Source organism: Chaetodon trifascialis, chromosome 11 (assembly GCF_039877785.1).
Source record: "Chaetodon trifascialis isolate fChaTrf1 chromosome 11, fChaTrf1.hap1, whole genome shotgun sequence".
Lineage (NCBI taxonomy): Eukaryota > Metazoa > Chordata > Actinopteri > Chaetodontiformes > Chaetodontidae > Chaetodon > Chaetodon trifascialis.
In genome coordinates this window covers 13,258,326-13,274,066 of record NC_092066.1, presented here as the reverse complement: position 1 = coordinate 13,274,066, position 15,741 = coordinate 13,258,326, and the positions used below count along the sequence as shown (strand labels likewise).

Genomic DNA, 15,741 nt, shown 5'->3' with positions numbered 1-15,741 from the left:
AGCTGGTAATGATGGAGCTAATTTTAATTACTTTGTATACTGGTGGGTAGCTGAATTGATAAGAATGCATCACAATTGATCTGTTAATTATATTTTGTGTTGAACAGAATCTGCAAAGCAATTAGTGATTAAAGCTGTCAGATAAGTCGCTGAGTAAAAAGTACAACATTAGCCATCAAATGTAGTGGAAGAGGATTATAAAATAGCGGAAATACCCAATTAAAGTACAAGCACCACAAAATTGTACTCAAGTATAGTACTTGAGTAATTTTATTCAGTTACAGTCCACCAGTGAAAAGTTCACACTGTTTATTTAGAAGCATTTCATGTTGACTCCTGTCTCATAATTGTCAGCAAAGCTCTTGTGGAACAGTTTGGAGGGTTAAATAGAAATGAACGGTGCAACACAACGAATGAGCTACAGCAGCTTCCTCCATTTGGGACACTTAGGACACCGTGTTATTGGTTGCTATTGGTTCTGTTGGTGCAATTGGCACATATTTACACGTCCAAATTCACCAGTGTTAAACATAAAAATTTCATGCTGATTCACTTCGTCCCTGCATGTGAATCAAACTGCAGAAAATTCCATTGATATAAATGGATTTGACCATGAAATTTTTGCAGTTTTATATGTTGGTGTGACCGGGTTTAAAGTGGAATAACAACAATTTTGGTGAGAAATTCATAAAGAAAAATGTTAACCAGCATATTTTCCAGTCTATTCGATCCTTGTTTTGTTGCTGTGGGCAGTTCTCATCCTGGCTACAAGCAACAACATTTATCATGTACAGATTAATGGTGTCTGAGTAAGCGTATTCCATCATGATCTTTTTATGGACACATCTGGGGTGCAGCATAATAACTCTTTATGACCCGGTCTTGCATGTAGTCCGATCTGTGTTTCTCCTGAGAATTAACATCCACATTTCACCTTTTTATTTAGTCACCTCTATGGCTCCACTGACATTAAGCTGTGAATATTAACTGCTATCTCATGGAAAACACAGATGCTGCAAGGAGCTCTGGGACCATTAGAATATAACGCTTATCCCTAAAGCCCCAGTCACCTTCATACAAATCTCCTTCCTATATCATTTAGTAAACAAAATTACGATGTACCTGAATGAATTCTTTGGACTTGCAGCAGTCCATTCTTGCTTATACCAGCTTATCTGCTATGATCTGTTTGATTTATGATGCAGCATCCTTGGCTCATGAACTTATTGGCAATTGGCCTTTTTCAAAGCACATGTTTGATAGGAGGAAAAGTACAAATGTTACTAATAACATCAAGCATGGCTCCACTGTGTGCCCCAGTAAACAATGACATGGTGACATTGTGACATATCAAAATCGAAAGATGAAAGACAGGTGGATCGAATCCAGTAATAAATTTTCATCCTTTCAAATCCCTGTTGAAATTCAACTAGATTTAACTTTCAGAAGTTAGAAGTTTGAAGTTAAGAATAACTACACTCTAAGATCTGCAGAAACACTTCAGTTGTAGCCTACTTATTTTTATGCCTTGGTTTTAATTAGCTAGTTGGCTCATAAACGACTTCTGGTTGTGTTCAGACACCTGGTTGTAGAGCGCAGTCAACAATCAGAAGCTAGCCAGCAGGAATTAACGGTAATTAGCAACAGCTGATATAAACATGCCACTGATTTTTAAACTGTGAATGTTACGGTTACTGCTGGCAAAAATCAGGCCTGCTACAGTATCCAGCTTAAACGTTTTTTTACTTTGCACAAGAACAAGGAGCATCCAAGCTTAGAGTGTATTTTGGTTTTTGAAACCAGCTATTGGAACCGTACTGTACCAATAACACAGCTGCTGCTTTCTCCACCATGCCAACAAACTTATTTTTGGAGTCTTTTGATGCTGTTTTCTCAGAGAAGACAACTCCCTCTAAAAGCTGTCTTTTCTGCCAAATCTAAATCCTAGTTATTAGCAATAAATGGTCAGTTCATTGATGTAAATGTCTCTGACTGAGCCTAAAGTTAAGACAGTTATCATGATGGTCGTAGTGACCCACTATTGTGGAATTCAAAGTATCCCTCCAATAGTTATTTCAGATCTAGCAGCTGATGGGGCCCTTTCAGTGGACTGACCCCATGACCACCAACAGCTATGCCCTGTAGACAGGATCAGGTCACATACTGTAATACCACAGGAATATAAGAACAGCCATCAGTCTTCTGGTGCTCCATCTAGCTTTAACCTCTTGGGAGAATCATCACCTTCCCTGCTAAATGCACTGCTCACCAAACCACTATTACGGTATTGCCTCAGGTGCAGAGTACAAAATTGCATGTTATGGCAGTTTAAGGTCTGGCAAGGAGAAAGGTGGGCAGCAGCAGCAGCCAGGCATGGACAGTTTAATTCACTGGGTTCACACTGTGACAGTCATTTCTAAGGAGATGTTGAAGATTTTGCCGCAGGTGACGGCCACAAAATGTGGCTTTGTCAACATGCTCGTCTCTTGGACATGCTCATCTGTTCTGCCGAAGAAACTTGTTCTATATATGGAAACAACAATCTTTACTTGTCTGCAGTATTTCATCCTGTAAAGAGAGGATTTTAACATTTATGACGAGTGGATCCACCAAAAGAAGCCCCATAATCACTTTCAGATCCTGACCCACAGTTTTAGAAACAGGAATAAGAGCGCAAAATGCTTCAGTCTTCACAGCAGCAGGTCAATGCTGTCAAGGCTTTGACGGCGATTGAGCTTCCTCAAACTGTGTCTTGCACTGCAGAGAAGGCAGAGAGTAGCTAGAGACAGATCTGCAGCCTCGTGTGTAGGTGCTGTTGAATGGATTCCAACATCAATAATGGCACCATGTCAGAGGAAAAGTCAGGGAGGAAGGGAAAGTGGGAGGTAAGAAGAAAAAATACATTGTGTTGATTTTAAGTGTTAGTAATGGTAGTGGTAATAAGCACCGGGAGAGGAAGAGCACAGAAGCAAAACACTGGAAACTGTCCTTTGTTTTATGTGGCTACTTGCCATTTCAGCACCTGGTTGATGGATGTCAATCTGCTCAGTGGGTGATGATGGGAACATGACTGCTGAAGTATGGCTGTAGACATACTGTACATCCTCTATTGTACAGTTATATTGATGTTGCCATGCGGTTTAGAGAATCAGTGGTGCTTTCACAATGAAAATATTTTTATAGCCTGAACTCTTGCCGATCCTTCAGATTATAGCAAAAAAGCTTAGCAGCCACATCTAATAAGGTGATCTCGATATAATGCGAGTGAGATATTAAAAGTGAACACAGTGAGTTCTTTATAGCTGTATCAACACGATGCAGACGGTTTGGATTTACTGTTCTTATCGTGGCTTCTTTCAATGTCTCAAGAAAAGTTTTCTTTCATTTATAGGCGCATTTAAAGAGATTATGTTCGACATAATGTAACTTTGAATTCTGTCCTCAACTCAAAACCACATTTGGCTGCTTTTTTGAAAGTGAAAGTGAATTTGACTGAGAGACTTCATTCATATGTCTAATTCTGAATTATTTATTAACAGATGGGAAACTTATGAAACATAGTCGGACACAGAGGAACAACAAAAAAATCCTGAGCTGATTGAATTCCCATCTCATTTGTCCTGAACAACATTGACACTGATACTTCCTTGCCGCTCACCCACTGCAGATTTATAGTCTTTTAAAGAAGCCCAAACATGTTCGTATTTCAGTCATATTTTCCTTCTCCAAATTGCATTTCAGTCGTTTCCAAACAGAGAAGAAACAAATCACTATTAGTTTCCACTTTTTCCAATCTTAATATGTTAATGTATTCACCCCAGCTGTTCTGAATATTATTCGAGGGTAAAGATTGTTGACAGTCGTGCTTAGAGTAGCAACAGGGGGATATTAACTGCTCCTGGATGGAAAAGGATTGCTACGTTTGAGAAAAAAAAAAACATTAAGCTTCCTGACTGTGCCTTGTGGAACAGTGTCTGAACCTGATGTGAATTCCTTTCTTGCCAAAGTTATGGCAGACTCCTTCGCCACTCTAACTCCTCCACTTTTTCCTCCTGAAATATGCTTACTTTTGTGTGTACTGTGCTTCTCTAAACGTACCACCAGCTACCATTTATTTCCCTCTATCATGCCCACAGAACGTTCTTATTTGTGGAAAGCCTCACTCCCCAACACTGCTGACTTGCTGTCTTCTGTCTTTTGGCTGCTGTTTTGTTATTGTACACCCCCATAGTCATACCTTTTTATTCGCCCCTGCCATATTTTTCCATCATCTCCATTGAAGTCCTTGTATAACCACTGAAAAGCAATATTTTTTTCCCCCAATTTCCCTCTCAGGTCTGGGAAGAAACCTCAGTGTTCAAAAACTATGCCTTGCTTTTGCCTGGCTCATGATCCTCTCACACGGTGTAATAGAGACGGACAGGTAGAAGAGAAGAAAGGGCAATAAAAGCGAGAACAGGTTATTAAACAATAACATCATAACACTACAGTGCTGGTGTATGTTTTTCTCACCTTCCTGTCTGTTTATCTAGTACACTGTAAAGTTCAGAGACTTGAAACCTGCGTGAGTTAAGTAATCCGTCACAGTGAACACAAAGTCTGTTTTTATTGTTTTTGAGTGTAATTTATTTAGAAAAAGAGAGTTTTGAAAATATGTGCACTGGACTACGTTAAGCAGTAGCATGTATATATTTTTTTTTGTTGTTAAGGGCTTTTACTAAATGTACTAAGTGGGGATAAAAGACATGAAGACTGACAGAGAGAAAATGACTGAAATGAGGGTTTAAATTAGTCATGGAATCAATTAAAGTCATAGAATATTGTATTAAAATTAAGCCTCTATTAAATGTTGTCTCTCTGTCTCTTTCTCTCCCAGTTCTCGGCCCTCAGGGTCTGCGGTTGGTCCAGGTCACCGATGTCTCTCTCCTGGTTGACTGGGAGTCCGTTCGCGGGGCAGAGTATTACATTTTGACATATCATCCCAGAGATGATGAGAGTGCGCTGCAGGAAGTAGGCTTTTCTTTTTCCTTTTTGGTCATATTAGCAGGCATGTCAAATAAATGAGGAACATATTTTTTAAAACACCTTTGTTTCGACTCACTGTATCCAAGGTTCGGATTCACAACTCCGAGAACTCCTACCTCATCACAGGACTTTCTCCTGGGGTCACCTACATTGTGCAGGTGTATGCCGTCATCAGAAAAATCCAAAGTGAGGCAGACAAGATCGAAGCTACCACAGGTGAGTACAGACCACTGTGATCACGACTGAGGCCTTTAAATGTGTGCTTCTTTTGACTAAATGAGCATGACGAAGAATAAGATCCATTACTGGCAAAGCGGAATGGGGCCTGGATGCAGCGTGTTGCCTTTAAATGTGTCGGTTGTTTAGGGCAAAGGCAGATGTGACCTATTAAAGACTCATCTGGTCGGAAGACCAGGTATAGCCTGCAGGTCTGAGGGATTTAGTTAGATTTTCTGAGGATTAAATGGTCAAATTTGAGGTCAAATGAAAGTACACGTGTGATGAGGCATGAAAACACTAATACCAAGCTCTTAAATGCGTACAGGAAGGATACTTTAGATATTAAGAGCCCAGACTTTACCACCAGAGGATAGTCAAGTTTGAGGCGATGGGTTCCCGCTACATTTCAGATATTGCAGATTTAAGACTTTTCCATTATATCTTACTATGTGGGAGTCACATGTTTATTGTATATATTCATGCATGAATGAACGGTCTGTTCTACTTATGATAAATTACTTGCTGTAACTTGTTTAAGATGAGTTTTTCCTGTACTTAAATTGATTTTATACGTCTTTTATGCATATGCTATGCTAAAAAGCAATGAACAAGCTGAGGTCTGTCATTACTAAGTGTTTCATAAGCGCTGGTTTGTTAATCATTAAATTTAAAGGCAATTGCAAGGAAATGGCTCCACGGATGTGTTTAATGGAAATCGGACTTGCTCACAGATGTGGTACAGACAGATGTCAAGAGAAAGAGATTACTAGGTGGGCGTGAGTGAGACAGACAGAGATTGAGTTCGATTCTAATGTGTGGTTAGCCTGGCTGGCCATGGAAAACCTCACAGAGCATGGCATTCCCATATGGGCATGAGAAAACACGCCATCATCTGGCTTATGGTTGTGTGAGGAGTACACAGCATCAGGCAGACATTTCACTGGTTACATAGTTTTCAACTTCAAACGATGATCTACTTCAAAAGAGGGATTAAGTGAATGTTTTTCTTTTTCCCATAGAAAAACACAGTAGCTGGCATAAAAAAATGCTAACCCTTTTCATTTGGTACCATTTGTTTTGTTTGATGGTTTTGTTCTGTCTTTTTCCAACATATGCTGCAAGTCTTGACATCCCTCATGGTACCTATCTGTACATGCAGATAGGTACATATATTTCATATGTTTATGAGGTGTTGGGTGTATGGGTGACAAAGCTTTGAATCCCTCTAATCTTTGCCAGGTACTCCTGTATACTTGTACCTTTGACTGATCATAGTAATATGTTAAGCCAGAGATAATGTATGTTATAACAATTAATCTTAAAATACGTACATATTTTTGACGCATGTAGTGCCGTAAGACAAAAATAGTGATTTAAGTGCATTATTTACTCTGTGTATGCCGTTATCTTGCAGTTTTGTTCAGGACTTTTATTAAATCAAAGTGTTTTTTGATTAATGTAATACTAGCAACCTGTGCTGGCATGTATTTGCACAGTTATAGCGATACTAAAGATGGCTGCTGTGGCCACAATTGACCATTATGTAACAATGGTCAATTTCTTGTGACAGTAGCACAAGAAGATAAGAAGTTGCTGGTTGGTACCAGAAGTTTGCATCGAATGTATGGAATTGAGCGAGGGTGCGTTTTATTACTTCTGAATCAAACTTTTCATTGTGAGACAAAGAATGTGTTCTTTCCTTTTTCAAAAAGTTATATAAGGAGATTTCAGTGAAGATTTTATCTACACTGTGCACTAGGACAGGGAGTAACTTGTTGATGTTTTGATATTTTCTCAATGGCCAAAAGGGAAATTCCTGTATGGCCCACTTCCCGGGAAGGTCGCGTTTCAGGGTGGAAGGGATTCATCGTCTAGCCCAAGGACAGCAGAGCAGAACACGGCAGATGCTTGTGATTAAAGGGGCTTTAAAGCAGGGTTTCCAGTTTAAGGGTCATGTCTGTACGCCCAGTTCCACCTTGTCGTCCAACACTTGTCTCCCTCCCAGATGTCTCAGCCATTGATGATATCCGAGTTCTTGGCCAGACAGAAGTCACTATCCAGGTGGACTGGCAGAACCCACCAGCTGAGGTGGATCACTTCAGGCTCACACACACTGACCCATCAGGACTGGAGGAAGAGCAGAACGTACAGATGAGCCAGGAGGCGCGCACCAAACACACGATTGTGGGTAAGTGTTGTAACAGGCAGAACACAAATACAGATGATAGAAGATAACATTTCGTGTAATAGTTTAGAGCAATGTCTGCTTGAAACGCATCACTATAAGTTATGGTCCCTGTGTAGACAGTTATGATCAGTTTAACCAAAAAGTGAATTTCCTCCTCAGATTGCCACATTTAGATCTGACAAGATGAAAGTATCCAATAATTTGCAAGAGAAGACAAGCCAGAAAAAATAAGCATGTGGTATAATGATGAGTTATACAGTTCATCACATCTGTCCCATTATAGAGAAAATGTGTCTGTGTGCAGGTCTGTTTCCAGGAACAGAGTACCAGATCTCAGTGCAGGCCATCAAAGGAAACACTGAGGGAAGATCTTCCTTTGTCACTGGTGTCACAGGTCGGTGTCAACGCATCATCATTCACCATCCGTTTAAGCTCATGTGTTACTCAATTACCAGTGCTTTAGGAAATTCTCTATATTATCACTAACCACAAAATGGGCCTAATTTTTCTCAAATGAACTACTACTGGACAGAAATCTTGTGTTTGTGCTGCCACTGACTGTGTCTGAATTGGTTGACACTTAAAATGATAGATAGGCCACTTGTGGAAGTGAAACACATTGAAGAAACAGCAAAGGAATCCATATTCCACTTTGTTTTGACTTGGGTGCAGCATCAAAGACAGCTCTTAGCTCTTGACAGTCCACCCATAATTCACCAGTGGTCAGGATCTAATAGGAAAAACACATAATCTGTCATACGCAATACTGACGAGCTGTGTGATACAACCTGGTATTACGATCCACACACAGCCAATGGTAATAGCATAATGAATACAGCCAGCAAGGAGCACAATTATGGGTTAATGATGGAGGTCTGGAATTTACAGCCTAATAATCTGGACTGGCCTTAATGGCTGTGGTGAGCCTGGTCACCAAAGGGGAAACACGATATGAACGGTGTAACGACCACAAGATGCTCCCTGATGGTTGGGGTGAGAAGGTCCATGATTTGCAGAGTCCATCTGGTAATGTTGGATTTTAGCAGTGTGGCACTGAGTTCGACACATTTGGTCTCACTGGGTTCTGGACTGGTTTTAGGACGTGAGGAGGAATTCATTTTACAGTTTCACTCTCACAGCTGGCCCTGACACTGAGTTTCTTTGAAGTTATTATTTAAGTGACTGACAAATAGTCCACAATGGCTCGACAGGTCTTCAGTTACAGCCATTTTCCTGCTCATTTGTGCTTTGTTATTTTCTACTTTTCTGTCTTTCTTCGTTTCCCTTCCTTTCTTTCCTCCTTCACCTTTGCTCTTATCCCCCCTAAATGCGTATTTGGTTCAAAAGCAGTCTCCAGGTTGATGGCTCTTCAGTTTTTAGACCCTGAGGCAGCCAATTTAATGGTTTTTACTCATCGGTGTTAGCTTGGTACTTTCAAGACTCACCTCTCTTCTTTTGCAGCTAGTCAGGTGCTCAAGGGCCCCTGTCACTGCTAATCTTTTTTTCTGTGTGTGAGTGTGCCACATACTTATGTAGTGCATGTGTGTGTGTGTGAATGTGCTAATCTACAGCAGGCAGACAGTGGCTTGTCTCCACTCCAGCAGCTACAATCCTTCATTTTAGGTGTTTCACAGAAAAGGCTTAGAGGTGATTGAGGAGGATAGTCCTCAGCTCTGCTTGCCAGCAAGACTGTGCTGGTTTCATGAAGGCTGGCATTCAGCAACATGGAGCACACTCACCTATTATCTCACCAAACATGCGGTTTGCATTGGGGCCAGCAGTGGTTACACACAGTGAGAGATAAAAGGAACATAGAGGAAAGAGGAAATGCAGAAAATATACAACAAAAGAGCAACAGCAAGAAATGAGCAGGAATAATAGGAGAACAATGAGATATCAAGATATTTCAAGGGATATCAAGGCCAAGAATGAGCAGGATTTTAAAGTAATGGGTCACAAAGAGGCAATTTCAGTGACATTATGTAGCAGTACTTAATGCATTACTGTGTAGCTGCTGTTATGGTATGAAACTGAGCTTTTGCCCAGAGAGGCTGTAGCTGACTGTCTCCATAGAAGCGATTATATTTCCTCCTTATTTATAACTATCTGTCTTCCTTTCTCTTTCTCAAGTTCACAACATGTTTTTTTTTTGGTTTTTTTGGTTTTTTTTTTAAATCAGATTTTGCTGTGGTGCCTCACTCTCTTTCAGTCTTTCTTCACCCATTGTGGGAATTTGTTTATGTATCCACAAGATGACAGTAGTCCAAAAGGGAAAACATGTTTTTAAAAAGCTTTTTTTTAAAAAAAAACAAAAAAAACATGATTTCTCTGTGAATTTATTTATTGAATGACACTGTATTTAATATTTCTGACTGGACCTCCACATGTGCATCCACAGGGGCTGTATAAATCAGCCTCTCTCAGCCTGTGGTATGTTGGAATCATGTTGGTGTTGCAGCACATGACAATCTATGTGTGTGTGTGTGTGCTTGTGTGTGTGTGTGTGTGTGTGTGTGTGTGTGTGTGTGCGTGCGTGCGTGCCTGCACGTGTGATTCTGCGGGTGGCTGTATGGCGTGCTTTAACAGCCAATCCGTTCCAGAGGGAAATGATTCAAATGAAATGAAATGATGACAGCTAACATTTAGGAAAACACCAGAACCAAAGTGATCTCGACTTGGAGCAGACGTTTCATAGTCAATAACCTGCCAAAAGATTATAAGGCGTATAAGCATAGCACACCACGGCTGCTGCTGCTGCTGAATCAGATTCAATAAAGTCGCCACCAAGGCCCATATAACCAAAAGCAGATGGTCTTGGCTTTGGTGGAGGAGCTGAATGTTTAGTCTTTATGTTATCTGGACACACTATAGCACCTCATGAGGCCCAGTGGGAGCACCCTGTCTGCACAGACTTGTCCATCAGTGTTTCCTGAACCAGCTCAGTACAGTAGATGCCAGAAAAATGACAAGTGAAAATATGCAAAGGGATATTTTATATAGATAATGGTAAGTATTGTAACCCCTCCTTGTTTTTTCATTATACTGGTGTGGTGAGAGACCACACTGGTCTGTTCATGTCTGTGTGAACAGAAATGTAAACGCATGTGTCTGTAGCAAGGCTAAGAAACTGCGTGCGACCTCTAGTAGTTTTGGAATTTGGAGGAATATCTGCCATTTGAGCCCTTAGTTATGGATACATGCTGTAATACAGCAATGTCTTCTCACAAGTCATCAGCACAGTTTACGATGGACCGTACTGAGGACAGGCTCTTCTTTGTGTGTGTATAACATCTATGTACATGTTAGGTCTGGATCACACAATAGGAAATTGGATAGAAACTGGTAGGGCTTTTAAAATGTTTAAAATCATTTCTAAAATTTACTGGAAGCCAGTGTAATGACCTCAGGTGACAGGTGTTATATGGTCATATTTCAGTCATTTCAGTCGTTTGAGATGCTTTTTGTATATTCCAGTGAGCAGTGTGTAAATGCAGTCTCGCCGACTGGAGTTTTTCAGCACCTTCTTGGGATATTAAGCTCCTTACCTTTGCAATATTTCTTAAGTGGTAAAATCCAGTTTTATCTATGCCGTTAATATGGCTCTGGAAAGTGAAAAAGTCTAATGGTGTGTCTGTCAAAACTGTGAGATTTGTATGCCTGCTAGCGCAGTGACATAAATGATAATGAGAGAATGATTGATTAACAATGGCAAAAGGGGCTTTTCATATCATCCACACTATATGTTATGTCTACTTCTAGATGTGCCAAAATAGTCAGCTGTCATAAAGAATTATTAGCTTCTTACAGTACAGATAGATCATTGGACAAACATGGAAAAAAAAAAACCTGTCGTACGCAGGGGACTCTACAACAAAACATATGTCACACCTGACATTCTGTACTCTCTGAAACAAAGGCACCTATTGACACATATTTTCCCCCTGCTCCATCCGCAGAAGTGCTGTATGGCTTCCGCTGCAGCAAGGCTGTGAAGCTGTGAGGCTGTAAATGATGAAAGACGGCCTGTTACTGTGCGTCTTGTGGTCGATGCCTCTGCTGAACATGCCACCCATAATGGATAAGCTGTTTTCCAAATGGCCAGAGCCACAGCTCGTGTTCTGCAGCCCGGTAGCCACTGTTGCTATGCAGCTAGTGGGGTAGAACGACTGGAGAAACTCAATCCATCATGCGCTGTAACTTCAGAGTAAATGCAAGGCACCCTCAGAAAGTAGTAGTACTTGGGGAAAAAAAAGATCTAATAACATCTAGAATATGTCAGACAGCCAAGACAGCACAGGATAAAAGCAAAAAAGAACTGCAGAGGGTCACAAAATAGCACCAAAGAAAGAGAGGAAAACCTTGGTTTTGAAGGAGAAGAAGCTTTATTTACGTAATTACGACCAAATAACAATTTAAGATCATTCCTAGCGAGGGATGAAAAGCAGCAGCGGCCTCCGCTTCAAACTGTCAGATGGTTTTAACTTTCGATGCTCATCTGGGCTGCCTGCCTGATTGTAAATCAATTGAAAACCCATTAGTCATCTGACTATTTAAAGCGTGATATTTGATTTAAAAAAGCAGCGTGCCTTCCAAACGTTTCGATGGCTACCTACGTGCTGAGTGATTTGTGAAGATGCATATACACATTCTTGTCAATGTGTGTTTTTCTACATGATTAGTGGATATACACTGTGCTCCCTTAATAGAAATCACTTCAGGTACTTAGACTACTCAATGACCCTTCGTTTTCAGGCCATGGAGGAAACACTCAATCCTAATAAAATGGAGCTATTATAAATTCCTACTGTGGTTTAGCTCCTGACAGACTGTCAAGCAGTGCAGCCACAAGGACAGACAAGTGACAACAGGAGGAAGAGAAGGGAGACAAAGAGGGCTTATGGAGTTAGACAGTTGCATGGCTCCTTTCTTCTCCTGGACGCATCATCAATCAGTTTTCATGATGCAGACTGTGCACTGACACAAGACTGACCTCGGCTGAGCCGCTGCCACAGAGGAATAATCCTAAATGATGATTGCTTTTACATTTCCCTTCACTTCCTCTGTGTCTCTCTTACTATGCCTCCGTGACTTTTACTTTCTGTCTCCCTCTCTCTCTTTGCCGCTCTCTCTCTCTCTTCGCTTTCATCAAGATTCCCTCGACAGAGACTAACACCCGTCCACACACATGCGCCACCAACTGCTCCGCCTGCGTCTTCCATATGTCTCCTGTGATTCCTCACAGGCCGGCTGACTTTACAAACAGAGGCTCTGTGTTCTGCTGTGTCTTCCTCCCACTGCAGCTCATCCTGTGGCGCTCAGTCAACGAGACCTCAGGTTACGTTATGTGCTGTAACTTTCTTTTGAAGCTCCTCCCTTGAGTACAGATTCTCCTTTGGTGCATGTGTCATCTTTAGGGGCCATACAAAACCAAATACGGATAACAAGCTTGTGGAAATTTATTTTGGAAACGTTTTGCATGCCGCATACACTCTCTGTCAGCTGACAGAGAAAGAAAAATAATAGGCATTTTTTCAAGGTGCTCTTTTCTGCAGCAGACTACAGCTCCTGCCTCCTGCTGCTCACCTCACTGACCGACCCGCTGTGTCTATGTTCACCCTTTCTTGTGCAGTTTAAGTTAAACCCCTCCTTGTTTTGTTGAGGCGATCTTCCCAAAAACAACAACAGCATCAGTCATTTCAGCAAAAACATCAAAATGACATATGTTTGCATTCAAGTGACGGGGAGCAAAGGAGCAAGTCAGGTCATGTTATCATGAAGCAAAGTCCACAGAGGGAGGAGCTCAGCAGTCCCTGAACTCAACCGCTGCCCTGTTTTACTTTTTCATATTATTTACTCATTTGTCATATCTTGCTTTTTTGCTCGGGCTTCTTACTATTGCACTATTCCCTTTGCTGCTGTAACTGCAAATTCCCCTGTCGTGGGATTAATAAAGGATTATTTTATCTCTTATCGTAACAAAGCGTCTGATTGGTAGGTAGACCGCTGTTCATTTCCTGTTACTGACTAACAGTCAGTATTGTTTTGGTTTTTGTTTTAAAGCATCACCACAATCATCAATCTTAACTCACATTTTTATTATTGTTACCATGACGACAAAAGTTTCCTAACCTTAACAAAGCAGACATTTTAACCCAAACCATGTGGTTCGCCAACCTTAACTAAGTACTTTTTAAACCCAAACCATTTTCTTTCCCTCAACCTCGCCATGTCCTTTTTGTGCCTAAACCAAACCTGAACCATGGCGCCGTCACATCACAAGACTGATTTAACTTTCCACAGTGATTTGTAATGACTTTGAAAAGCACAGACAAAAGAGGTCACCCTGCTGAGTTGTTGTAGTTGCTGTAATTTGGAGGTCTCGTTTGTTTTGTTATGGGGTTTGATTGAAACCTCTCTCAATCTCTAACATGTGGATGTGATGTCTAAGTACAGCTTTGGGGGTAGGTCTAGTGATTGAGACTGGAGATAGCAGTTCACATATTGTCTCCTGCCAACAGTCAAGATTTGTGCTTTTAAACATTACAATGATAATTTCCCACACTTAACCTGGTAGAGTTTCCTAAACTTATCCAAACCTTAAGAGATGCTGGATCATTTTTGTAACTGTCACACTGGCTGTTATGGAAGGCCCTGAAGGACAACCTTTGTCATTTATGAGGATTTGTTGGCTCAATAGTAAGTTACCATTTCTTCATTCTTCCCTCTACTTCCTCCCAGCCTGTGCTGCTTTCTCCCACTTTACCTGTCAGTCCTGCTGCTGACAGGTACACTTGGCAGTTGTATGGATTTTTCCATTTATTTCCCAAGCCTCCCCCGTTCTGTTGTTTTTCAGTGTGCTGTTAGATTAGGCTTCTTGTTCCACTGAGTTTCTACAGCCAGTGTGGATGGACCAGAAGGACCAGTGAGTCAGTGGAGAACAAGCACTCCTCATTTTTTTGTTTCTTTTTATTATTTTTTTTACCTCTTCCTCTTCAGACATTGATGCTCCGGGTAACCTGGTCACTACTGAAGTAACGGAGGACACTGCAACAGTTTCGTGGGATCGAGTCCAGGCAGAAATAGATGGCTACATGTTGAGCTATACCTCTGCTGAGGGCTCCAGCGCCGAGATCCCTGTAGGACGTGACATCACCTCACACAGGCTGGTTGGCTTGAGGCCTGGAGTTATCTACACTGTCTACATCTGGGCCTTCAAGAGGGACAAAGTCAGCAGGAAGAGTTCAACTGAAGCTGAAACAGGTAAGCTTTGAACAGGACTCTAGTTCATTATAGGGGTGATTGATGTATTTGATCTTTTGTGTGTTAGAGCTTCACAGATGACCTTTATATAAATGCTAGACATATAAGCTTAAATGATCTACTGTTTGATATTCAACAAAGGCGAGACATAAAAACTAAATTGCCTCCACTTTTGTTGGAACACAGAAGTAGATGCAATGAAAAAACAAACGTTTTTATCCTTTTTAACGGCCAAGTGTCCACACAGTAACCTGTGATTCTCAGGTATCTCAAGTGCTCCCGGGCACCGTCCTTCTTTGCTTTCTTTCTTCTTTATATTTTGTGAACAGAGGGAAAGATATTTGAAGTGTCTCTTTTCTTAAGCTGCTTTGTGAAAGACGCTCTTACCTCAAATAGCCCTTACGTACAACGCACCAATCATTTCCTTTTGATCTTCTGTGTGCTGGTTTTCTGCACAATTTCCTTGTCTTTTTGTAGTGGCGAGAAGTAAAAAGCATCACAGTAGACATTTTGCACTTAGCACACTAACCCCTCTTTACCTAACTGCCATGAGGGAAACTTGAACTCTCACTGAAAAAAGCTATTTAACATAATTGGGCTGGACACCTCATTTAAAGGTAGTTTAGTTTAGCCCCGGGCTGAGTGTCTGAGAGAAGTTTGAGAAGAGACAATTTTGCTTAGTCAATAAAGCCAGCTATTTTGTTTCTCCTCTGTTCTCCTGTCTCTTAATCTTTGCTGTTATGAAGTTTAGCAGCTGTGGTTGTCCGCTCGCTTTTATGTCTCTGAAGAAAGGCAGCAGAAGAACGCTTTCGAGTGCTGCCTGGCGTATATCCAAATCTCTCTAAAAAAATTCAGCTGAGCACGGGGACCAAAAACATTTAAGACTGATGCAACTGTTCAGTGCCAACAGTGCAAATGTTTGATGTGTTATTAGTTTATTATAAATAATTTGTTGAATTTCTCATTTTCACCAAAGCACGTCTGCAGGTGTATGTGGCGTGTGTGTGTGTGTGTGTGTGTGTGTGTGTGTGTGTGTGTGTGTGTGTGTG

The 15,741-nt window shown here is 41.1% G+C and overlaps 1 protein-coding gene across 1 annotated transcript in view; it reads left to right on the top strand.

Annotated features, from left to right (window-relative positions):
• tnn (tenascin N) overlaps window positions 1-15,741 on the top strand; it is a 36,184-nt gene that overhangs the window by 8,695 nt on the left and 11,748 nt on the right. Inside the window, exons 5-9 of the mRNA XM_070973332.1 lie at window positions 4,877-5,010; window positions 5,112-5,241; window positions 7,250-7,432; window positions 7,737-7,826; window positions 14,429-14,692. Coding sequence (XP_070829433.1) covers window positions 4,877-5,010; window positions 5,112-5,241; window positions 7,250-7,432; window positions 7,737-7,826; window positions 14,429-14,692 — 801 coding nt within the window. The remainder of the gene's footprint in view (window positions 1-4,876; window positions 5,011-5,111; window positions 5,242-7,249; window positions 7,433-7,736; window positions 7,827-14,428; window positions 14,693-15,741) is intronic.